We start from the raw sequence: 12042 nt of genomic DNA on the forward strand, positions 1-12042 counted from the left end.
GCATAGGATGGACAGATGGTGTTGGGTTTCTAATCAGCTTTACTGTGAGCTTAAAGTTGCTGCACATGCTGGGATGGGGGGAAAGGCCCAAAGTGCTTTGGCAGCTTTATTTCGGACATCTGTAAGTTAGCTGTGTGCTACGACATAAGGTGTATGTGTAAAGAAAATCTATGCAATTCTTTTCCTTGCTAAGTAGATAGCGCTAATTCCCTGGGGTAGAGTAGTCATCTGAAATTACTGCGTAATGAAATATAGGCACAGTGTATCTGCGTATAACTATATACATAAAGCTGGTTGTCCTGTGGACTCTTCAAGAGTCTGATTTGCCCCACAAAAGGAAGATAGTTACCAAAAGAAGAAGTATTTTCCTCTGGACAAGGTACTTCAAAATGTTTTTTTTCTTTGAGAAGTTCAATAATGTTTCTTGTCAGGGGCTCAAAGTCCTCAGGCTTTGGATGAACTTATATTTTAAAGATGTAGCAGCTTTTGCTTGACACTTTGTTTTTGCTTCCCAGACACCAGCTGCTTCTCATGTCCTCACCTTTGCTAAGGACGTCTCTGGTATTACCTCAGTGTGAACACGTATCTGCGGTTTCTGGAAAATGGAGTATCTGAACGTTACTTAAGGTGCCCTGCTTCAGAGCGTGGCTGGCGAGCGGCGTTGGCCTTATTATTTATTTAGGAATGTTTCACCAGGAGGAGCATGCTTTTTTGTGAACATGCATTGCCTGGCTCTTTCCCTGGGCTTCCGCTTCTTAACCCACGTCCCAGAAACCTTGCTCTTTGCGTATTTCACTGCCATCTCCTTGGCTGACTCGCAGGGTCTCTTCCCAAGGCTGGAGAATGTGGGAGCTTTCAAGAACGTGTCCCTTGTGCCAACCCAAGCGACGTGTGGACTCCCAGACCGAAGCACTTTTTGTCATAGCTCTGCTGTTGCTGAGGGTCTTGGGTTCTGTACCCAGCGGCTTTGCATTCAGGATTGCCCCTATAGATCTTCACCTGCCGTCTACACTGCCCTGTTCTCCAAAGGCCTTGGGAGCTGCGTCACAGTAGACAAGCATGATCTGTGTCCCAACTGCCAGAGCAATTCCACAAGCTTTATTTTCGGAAATCACAAGAATTGCTTTTCTTCTCCTCCTTCTCCGAGGCTGCCGGCATCATTTACTTTAGCTGTGTGGTTGAAACCTGAGCGAGGATGTGTAATGTAAGTAGTAGAGTGAGTGTAAGCTTTCCTAGGGTCCTGGACCATCCGTAGTGGTGAAGATTATTGCAACATGAATTCTGAACTAGAAATGAAGGCTAACCCTGGAATTCGTGCGATTGAAGATCAACTCCTGTGTTATAGTCTTCCTGTTCAGGTTTACATTCCAACCTTTCCCCACTAAATTTAGAATTTTTTCTCTTTCATGGATGAAGTGAGCCCTCACAAAAGAATATGTTAAATATTTTCATTGCAGGCAGATCTGTTTCCACGTCTCATTTATTTTCCAGCCATTGAGCGAAAACTTTGGTCTTAGAGGCTCAGCCAGGCTCAGTGTGAGTTTTGAGGTGTAGGGGCTAGTGACACAAATAACTGATATTTTCTAAGTTCTGATCTAGATTATTTATTTATTTATTTATTTGATAGAGCGAGAGAGCACAAGCAGGGGGAACAGTAGAGGGAGAGGGAGAAGCAAGTTCCCCGCCGAGCAGGGAGCCCAATGCGGGGCTCGATCCCAGGACTCTGGGATCATGACCTGAGCCGAAGGCAGACGCTTAACCATCTGAGCCACTCAGGCGCCCCTGATCTAGGTTTTTATAAACAACCTGCTCCTGCCACAGTAGAAAATTTTCTTTCTTTCTTTCTTTTTTTTAAGATTTTATTTATTTATTTGACAGAGGGACACAGCGAGAGGGGGAACACAAGCAAGGGGAGTGAGTGGGAGAGGGAGAAGCAGGCTTCCCCGCGGTGCAGGGAGCCCGGTGCGGGGCTCGATCCCAGGATCCTGGGATCATGACCTGAGCCGAAGGCAGACGCTTAACGACTGAGCCACCCAGGCACCCCGAGTAGAAAATTTTCATCAGGCAGATAGCTCTCCAAGGGCTTAGGACTGTGTTTTATTCATCCTTATTTTCCCAGGAAGAGATGTTTGTTTGACTCATGGAAGATGCCCAATCATATAAGTTGAATAAATGAATAATCCTCTAACTCTGAAAAGATAACAGCTTTTGGTGCTTTACCCTGTGGTGTTTTCTGTTAGGAAATATATAGGTAAGCATGGAAGATTCCCAAACGCTTTTATGCCATTGATCACAGTAGAAATGCCTTTGGTGAATTTGGACTGGGGCTTCCTTAACATTATTTTTTGTTAGTCTATATAATCACCTGTTTTTCATTCTGCAACAGTTTCTAAAACTGACCTCCCATGTGTTTTCTCTCAGTTTTTAGAGCCAATCTGGAGATTTGAATAAGTAAGGAAGTTTGGAGGCATTTTTTGCTTATCTTTTGTCTTCCTGTAGGGGCTTTTGGCTCTTCCCTTTCTGACAGTTTCTTTGTTTGAGAGTGTTGGCCAAATATCTAAAAACTCGTGAAACAAACCAGAAAAGTCTTATAATCTCATAAGCAAATATGACTTAAATGTCTTTGGTGTTTAGTTTTAATTTGCCAAGTGAAAGTTGGCATTTTTCTTCACTTGGAGTGAAAATGATCACAAACCATTATCTCTATTTTTGTATCTCCCCTAAAAGCAAACCCTGTTTTTTTTTCTTTTTTCTTTTTTTTACTGTTTGAAATGTCAGTAAATCCAACCTACTCAGTTTATGTAAAGAGTATCCAAAGAGTCTTAAAAAAATTGTTGACAAATATGGCTAGGAAAAATTATTTTTTCCCCCCAATTTTTTTCCATGGGATAAGTCTCTACCAAATTCTTCTTCTATCGGTATCATTTTGTATAAATAAGACAGAGAAGGTATTGATAGAGGCAGTGGTACTTGGTTTACGGTCCGGAGAGTTCCATGCATCAAGGTCATTTCCATTCTCAAAATTAAAATAACTATGGGAATTGGGGGAATTTTGAGGTGTTTGCACGAGATAAGTAAAACAAACAAAGCATGGATTATCCAATTATTGTTTATCCAGGAGCAGAATAAATCCAGTTCCTAAATATTTTGCTACCTGCCTTCCTCTCCCATTCATTATCTCCCAAAGCTAGTATGTTTACAAGCAAACAAAATAGCAAGGAAGATAATCAATAACGTATTAAGAAATGCATTTTCAGTAAGCTTGGGAAAATAAGCTTGCATTTGGCAAATATATTCTTGAGTAATGGTCAAATTTAAACTTGTTGATTTAAACTCAAGAAAAATGAGTAGAGGCAAACTCTTCTTAGGTTGTTTGAGACCTGGAGACCTGGAGGCAAGGGTGGGGGGTGGGCGGGTCAAGAGAGTTCTTTCATCCCAGTGATTTAGAAATATCCATCCACCGGAGAGTTAAAAAAAATCACAGTAGAATTTCTATAAAGCCATATTTCTACTTTATATAAAAACTTTGTCAACTAAACCTATTTGCCTGTGTTAAAAATATCCTTGTCCTCATAACTTTATCACTAGAAAAATGTACAAAATATAGGAAAACCGTGAAATAGTAACTAGTAAGTGTTCTCCAATCTTATTTTCACCTCTCAACTCCAAGAAAGAATACATGTAAGGGAGAAGGGACAATTTGTGGAAAACGTGACCTTTAAGGAAAGTTTGAAAACCTCTTTAGCAATAGTTCTTGGTTGGCCTCACCTTATCTTTGTTTCTTTTATGCTGTTTCTTCTCGATTTGGTCTTTGACTCCTTGGTTTTTAGGGCTGGCTGTATATATGGCTCTGCTGTTCTGAGAAAACTCATGAGCTAATGGGAAGACAGATGCATTATGCGAGTAACTAATGCAGCACAGTGTGTTAACTGAACACCAAGGAAGGCTGCTTAAGCAACCCTGAGCCAGAGAGAAGGTTCCAGGATCAGGCATAGTCCTGGCGATGCCTGAGCTGAGTAGGAGGCAGCTGGGTGAAGAAAGGGACCCAGACTCCTCCAGTACCTGGTGAAATTCTCCTCCCTGTTGAGTTCTTGTTTGTGAGATGCAGGTTGATGAGCATCTTTAAGAGCTAGTTACTTGGGGAGATGTTAATGGCTAATGTCAGTGAGATTTGTCTTTAAATAGCAGATCTTTGGGAATAATCCACTCAGGAGGCTACTAGCAAGCATTCATCATATTCTCTCTTCTGCTAAGAAGTTGAATCATTAAATTGAAATGTGATAGAGAGGAATGAGGCTTCGGTTCATAGCTGTTTCTGTTCAGTGTGTACAGAGTGGCCCAAAACATGCAATCATACAATCAACATAAGATAATTTATATGAAACATAAATTAACATAGAAAATAAACATGTATAAAAACACCATTTGTCGATTTAAAGGGATGGGAAAAGTGTGCCACTATGATGAGGATAGAAGTGATTTTCTAAAAATAACTTGGTAATTGGCCTGACGTAAGACCTAGGAAATTTCTGAACGTTCTTCTATTTTATCAAAATATTATTTCACTGTTGTCTTTAGATGATTGTATGACCTTTCATCTAAGATCATCAATGTCCTCTCAGTGCCTCAGTTGGGCTGTGTGGCCAGGGAGAGCTCTTACAGACCCTGGCTTTGGCTTCTGGCCAGTTGATGAGGAAGGAAGTAGAGATTGCAGTTGTCCATTCTCCATTTCATCATGGGAATTCAGTAGAGCGATTCTGACTTCAGGGCTAACACTTTCCAGTCTTCTATGAACACTAAATTCTCTTTACATTATAAAAAAAAAAAAAAAAATTTGTGCAGATGACTCAATCCCCAAGCAGGGCATAGTGTCTTGTGCCACTTCCTATAAAAGAAATAGCAGAAGACTAATGAGCCAACAGGCTAAATGCTGGTTTTGCTGGATGATTCAAGCACTTTCGTTTCCATCATGAATCTCTAATAAAGGGTGTTGAAGTTCTGGGGAATATATTGTAAATAAGAATTCTATTTTTTATTGAAATAAAAGGGCTTCTTAATTGGAGTAAAACCTGCTCTTAATATAAGGGCATTTAGGCAGTTATTCACTAGGGTGCCCCTCTGAGTGGAGTTTGGGGTTATTTTCACACCACTGTAACTGCACAATGCCTTAGCATGTCTTTTGGTTGGATGCTGACCTTTTCTCTCTTCTGGTTGCTTCCTAAGGTGTGTTATAGAAAAGACGGCGGATGGGCAGATTGTGTTCAAACTTACAATATCCGAGAAAGAGACCATGTTTTATTATCGCACAGTAAATGGTTTGCAGCCTCCAATAAAAGTAATGACACTGGGGAGAATTCTTGTGAAGAAATGGATTCATCTTAGTGTGCAGGTGAGTAAAATAAAAAATATTTAACGTTTGGTTAAACACAAGGATCAGTCTTCCTGTCTTTCCTTTAAATGGCATCTTCCCACAAGGTCTGAAGCAGTGCTTTTAGATTTCACTTATGTGTAAATGACAACTAAAGAAAAATAACACTTAAATGACCTAGTGATGTATCTCTTGATATTCCAGCAGTTCCCCCTCAAAATTGCTGTGAAAACTCCCACCAAAGCTTGGGACAATGCTCTTTGGGATGATAACATCCTCCGGAAATTTTTGTTTTATTTGGTTAGTGTATTTTGTTGAAAAAATGTGGCAGGGCTCTTTCAGTGCCTGGTACTGCTTTTACTGGTTATGGCACCATGAACCCTCCCACCTGGTTGTTAACAACTGTCTCTTCCAGATCGCATCTGATGATGTGAATAAAATTTGGTTGTTACATTAAAATGCTGACCTTAGAACTCATGAACTTTACACTTCAGACGCTCAAAAAGTGTTATATGATTACTTTAGTTGTCAGCCACGGTTTGTTTTAGCCTTAGAAGCTGTTAAAGGCTGAGATAACGGTGAGAAATCTGGTATTTTACAGTTCCTGGGAATGGAGACGGAGTTTATCCTTTCTTCTCCTCAGGGTCCTAGAATGGCCCAATGCAGCCAAAAGCTACTACCCTTGGCTGTCATACCAGCAGTCCAATGTGCAGCTGTCCCCGTCCCAAGTGCTCCCAGGAGTGGCCGAAGAGTGGTTCATGCAAACCCCATTCACACTAGAGGACAGTTGCACCCTCATTCTTATTAGGACAGTTATCTTTGATGTCTCACATTGTTTTTGCAACCTGAAGCAGTTTGGAAGTAGACTTCCTTTGTGGGCCTTGGGAATTGTTATCTGGGTTTTAAAGTTTATTTCAGCACAGATATCATTCTTGAGGATTTCAATACATTTTGTACATATCCTTGTTTTGCCTGATTGTAACTGAAATTCCACCATGTCTTGGCATAGTAGTACATTAGAAGCCTTAGGAGGAAAATTTAAAATATGAGTGCAGAGAGGTGACAATGATTGATTTCTATAGGAAGGTATTATTGGCAGAGGAATATCCAATCAGTGTGTTTTGCCTTATCTACTCAGCTTTTACTTAGAATAGGAGTTTATCAAATGCAGTTGGCAGTGAGCAACATTTCCATAGTACTAGGTTTGAAAGGCTCTGTAAAAGGGTAAGTCATGTCTGGTTTTAAGGCCTTGTGTATAGCACATGATGGGTTTAATATGGTTGTGCTTACCTCTCATTTTCCGGTAGTTACAGATAGGGGACTAATTTGTTCTGTATCTTGAAATTGTCCATCCCACCCACTGACCAGTGCAGCAGAATTAGGTTATAATGTTAAAAATATGGAAATAGAAACTGTTGAAGAAAGGGAATCTGCAGAAGATGTCACATAGGTAACGTTTGTTGCATATTTTTGTATCAACAATGATAAAAAGTGTTTTTTACTTCTCTTTATTTTGCCTTATCTGTGAAACTGTGCCATGTTTTGGCAGGCGGTAGTGCATTAAAAGCTTTACAAAAGAAAGTTTAAAATCCAAATGTGAAAAGGTAACCATGACTGAATTACTCTCCCGGGAGTAAAATGCTCTTAGAGTGCCTATTGAAATCAGCATTATCATTTCAATACATGTCAAATATGAGTCATTTCCTAGTTTAGGCAAAAATTTCTTTATAAATCTTTAAATCTTTCCCTTCTTTCAAAAAAAGGTTAAAGTACTTGTGATTTAATGAGGCTGCTTTATTTCATATCTGTTGGACTATCAAGAGAAAACTTGTCCTTTCCAATTTGTGTACTACTTTTTAAAATTTATTTTTACATAAGTTTTTCCCCATTCTACATGGTAAGTTAAAAGGACGGAACAATCCTAAAACATTAGAAAAACTGTATAGATTAGTCATTTGTTCACCTAGCTTTCTTGGTGCATTTGGGTACAACCCAGCATTATGAGAATCTGGATTCATTCAAAGGAAAATTAGTGATTATTTATTCTAAATTGGAGATCTGCATAGGGTTCCTTTAAATTGGACACCAGCCTGAATACATTGAAGATACTATGAAATTTGTAATAATTCATTTTATAGATGTCTTAAAAGGAATGTGCTCATTCTTTAAAGGTTGCTATAAAGTAGTGGGGAGGACAAGAGATCAGATGTAGGGATAATTTATTCAGGTAATGCTACTCTGTAGTTTTAATGAAACCATTTGACTTAGTTTCCTTACTTATGTAAAAAGAGGTTTCAACTAGGTGACAAAGGAGGCTTCCTTGAATTCCTTCTGAAGTCACATAAAAAAGTAAGTGGAGTGTGGGGGGAGGCACAGTTGGAGGTTAGAAATCTCTTGAGTTTTGTAGGGTTGTCTATATGGTAAGTGATCGAGCCAGCTCTGTGAGCTGACCATCAAGCTTGTGCTTTTTTCTGCTTCTCCATGCTGTCTGGTATTCATACAGAAACATTTTTGGTAGATTTTCTGGCCAATATTGAGACAAATGTAGCTTGTAACTCTTTCACTGTATAACTGCAAAGAATATATTTTAATATAAAATGCAACTTACTGTTGCATTATTATATCGTACATCCAAATTCTGTTTGATTTGGGGATTAGAGACTTCCATCATGTTGGGCATAGGATAGAACACATAACTGATAATCTGGTTTAGTCTCATTTCAAATTGCAAGTCTAATTAATGTGAATGCATATTTTTAGTCATCCTCCAATATGGCCACACATCAGTGTATTTATATGGGGTATGCATGCATGTGCGTGTGTGTGTGTGTGTAAAAATAAAACATATACCTTTACTTATAAAATTTGCTCAGAAACCAGAATTTAACTTAACAAATGGCTATGACATAAAATTAATTAACAGATCTGACCTCACACCTTACCTCAGACAGTTCACTCAGTATCAGCTTTCCATCAGTAAAATGAGAATTTTAATTTCCCAAATTCAGAAAAAAGAAATGAGTTTTAAATAATTAAATCCCTGGGCAAAAAAGATGCCAGGAAGAGCCAGACATACTGAACATTGGAGGTCTAGTTTCTTAAACAAAAGATGCCAGATGTCATAGTAATGGATCTAACAGCTTTTATTCAAGAACTAGCATTTTGAAGCTTCAACCTGTTGGAAAATGATTAGTTTTTAAATTAATATTCATTCAGGGACTTGAATCTGACACGATTGCCAATTTAAATTTCACTTTGGGGTTTAATATATTGGCTATTTCAAATTATATCAAGCTGAAATTCGTTATGTCATATTTTTTGTACTAAAACTGGAAAAAATCATTCAGACTTTTTATTATCAAATGGGGAACACTGATAACATTAGCAGATTTTTTAAAGCTTGGTTTTCAAATTGAATCAGCACGTGCTTATAGTTATTGTAAGAGATCTCTTTTGATTTTCTTTCTTAAAAAACAGTTTTGAAATACATAAAAGAGTTTTACTTCAGCAGTTTGTTATTGGTTGGGGGTAGAACAACTTGGAAGCGTATTCACATTTAGCGGCCTATCATTTAAAAGTCAAAGCTCAGACTTTCTTATGGAAAGACGGTTTTCCCTTAAGCAGTTCTATACATTTTATAGGACAAAAAGCATGAAAGAATCATTAGTATAGTAACCCTTGTAGTAATTATGCTGAAATACAGTAAAACAATTTATAATTTGCACTGACAAAGTAGTACAACCATGGAAACAAGACATGGGTTGGCAGTGGGGTTGCATGCATTTTCTGTGCTCTTTCGAAGGCTCTTTGATACACTGACAGTTCAAGAGCCAAAGATGGTTCTAGCCACGGTGAGGTGAAAAAGAGCAGTTTTAATCTAATACAATGAAGGAAAGAACGCATGGTAAATCAAGTTTTAGGAATCAATAGATGAAGAATAGGGGTTTCATAATCACAGTTTGTTCATGAAATATGTTCTTTTGATTTATGTATTCAATCTGAAAAAAGAAATCTATTGATAGTTCTGGAGAAAAAGAAAATGCAATTTAACACTTGCTGGAATAGATAAACCAACTCTCTCAATTAATCTCTGGGGTATATGCCCGTGTGCGCATTTTATAAAGGTATTCCATGTCTCTGTTGATTGAAAGAGCATAGAATGTCCATGCAACCTGATGGAAGCTTCCTCCTTCAGTTCAATAAGCTTTGTGTGCTGGGATTCTCATGGGAACACCACCTCAGCCCTCACTCCAAGAGAATCCCAATCCATATTGTGTAATACTTCCCATTGCTTTTAACTGTAACTGTTGATATGTGTGGATGCAGGTGTCAAATGTTATTATTTGTGCAAAGTCTTCTGTTTGTATCCAGCTGCTGAATGTTGCCCGAGTTAGTTGACTAGTTTTAGTTATCAAAAACTAACTGAATGTCAATAGAATTTACCAAATTATATTTCAGAATTAGTTAAAAATGCTGATAATAGTAGTTGCCATTTTTGAGCACTGATTATGTATACTGTATTAAACATGGTATATGCTTAAATTTCAAATGCTAACAATAGTTCTGTGTCATTGGCTTGTCTCCATTTCAGAGATGAGAAAAATAAGCCTTAGGTAGGTTAAGTCAGATTTACAGCCTGGATTTATAATCTCTAGTTTTTCTGACCTTTAGCTAAATAAATAAATAAATAAATAAACAAACAACAAACAAATAAATAAATAAATAAATTGCCATGAACCTAGGTCATTATGATGATCTAAGGAGTAAAGTTATTTGAATCCTCTTACCAAAAGCTACAAGAACTGAAGACATATCTGTAAAATAAATATAAATTATTTTTGTGCATATTCGTAATGTAAATATTTGTAATGCTTCCCATATTGGCATGATTTGTACAAATAATTAAAATTAATGTATTTTACAACTATATCCTCATTGAGACAAATGGTTTAAATGCACAACAGAGTGTAATTTTATATAAAGTTCTGCTTAATATGTCTCTGGTTTATGGCAGTCAGGAACGGAACGACTATAGTGGGTTAAAGAAAGAATATCCCACTTACCCCGTCCTGGTCACCAGATCCATGATGTACAGAACCAAGGCATGTTATGATACAGTAGAAATAAGAGGAGGATTCTTCCCACTTGATGATGGAGAGACGTAAAACCATGCAAGCAAAAATTATTCTCTGTGCATTTTTGCACATGACTTTCAGTATTTGGTCAGAGGCGAGGTTTTAATTTTTGACATTTTACTTAAATTGTGCAACCCTCAAGAAACTCATGTAACTCCTTGAAGTGTTAGATACCCATTACAAATATGGAACAAAGAGAAACCCAGCCTATTTGGTTTATACCATAAACGTGACGTGTAAAGACAATAATGTCTGATAAACCACTTTATCATCTGCTATGATGGAGCTTACAGTCTATTAGGAGAAAAAGACAATCACACCAATAAGAGCAAAATTATAACTGTGATATGTGCTCTGGGATCATATGAAGGACAATTTGATCAAATCACTGAAGTCAAGGAAGGCTTACTTGAAGAAATTACATTAGACATGTGTATTAGTTTTCTAGGCCTGCCCTAAAAAAAAGGTCACCAACTGGGTAGCTTAAAACAAGAGAAATGTATTATTACACAGTTCTTGAGGTTAGAAATTTGAAATCAAGGTGTCCACAAGGCCATGCTCTCTCTCTCTCTGAAAACTGTAAAAGAGTATCCTTCTTTGCTTCTGGCTTCTGGTATTTGCTGGCTATCCCTAGCTTTTAGATGTCTCACACCAAATCTCTGCCTCCATTATCATGAGGCTGTCTTCTCCCCTCATGTGTCACACTGTTCTCTCCCTATAAAGATGCCGTTATATTAGATTAAGACCCACCCTAAATCAGTATGACTTCGTTTTAACTGATTGCATCTGGGAAGACCCTATTTCCCAATGAGGTCCTATTTATGAGCCCTGGGGATTAAGACTTCATCTTTGTGGGAGACACAATTTGGTGGGTAACAAAATGTATTGAGTAAAATGCATAGGATCCAACTAGGCAAAGAGAGGGGAGAAGGACATTCTATACATGCATAGCAAATAGTGCAAACACCCTTTTATAAAAGAGAGTATGTTGCATGAGGGGAACAAAAAGGCCAGTGTGGGTAGAAGGCAGCAAACTAGAACAGCATGTACAATAAGCCAGAACCGTTGGAAGAAGCTATATTTACAGAACATCGTTGACCATGTTAAAATGTTTTCAGTGGGATCGAGCCCAGCATTGGGCTCCCTGCTCAGCGGGAAGCCTGCTTCTCCCTCTCCCACTTCCCCTGCTTGTGTTCTCTCTCTTGCTGTCTCTGTCAAATAAATAAAATCTTAAAAAAAAAAAAAAAGTTAGGGTGTGAGTTAACTCTTGAAGCTAGATAGGATTTAAGTAGGTGGAGAAGAAGAGGAAGGAAAAGTTCAGTAGATCAAAAACAGGGGAAAAATGCCTGGAGGTGAAAATAGCAAAAGGTTTCAGTAAGAGTGGGGGTCTGAGTTTCTTTGAAAGAAATACATTGTGTCTTAAATGAAAAAGGCTGAAAAAAACAATAGGTTAGAGGTTTACATAGAGCTTGGAGTTTGTTTTTTTTCCTCCTGACAAGCAACCCATTTTTTTTTTTTCCACCTGTTCCTAATCCAATC

The 12042-nt window shown here is 38.1% G+C and overlaps 1 protein-coding gene across 1 annotated transcript in view; it reads left to right on the top strand.

Moving 5' to 3' along the window:
- Window positions 1-237: 237 nt before the first annotated feature.
- The window catches only part of USH2A (usherin), a 702118-nt gene continuing 690313 nt past the window's right edge, over window positions 238-12042 (top strand). The window contains exons 1-2 of the mRNA XM_035010130.1: window positions 238-1204; window positions 5224-5389. Of these exons, the coding sequence (XP_034866021.1) occupies window positions 720-1204; window positions 5224-5389 (651 nt within the window). The 5' untranslated portion in view covers window positions 238-719. The remainder of the gene's footprint in view (window positions 1205-5223; window positions 5390-12042) is intronic.

The sequence above is a fragment of the Mirounga leonina genome, unplaced genomic scaffold (genome assembly GCF_011800145.1).
Source record: "Mirounga leonina isolate KUSES-001 unplaced genomic scaffold, KU_Mleo_1.0 Mir_154, whole genome shotgun sequence".
Lineage (NCBI taxonomy): Eukaryota > Metazoa > Chordata > Mammalia > Carnivora > Phocidae > Mirounga > Mirounga leonina.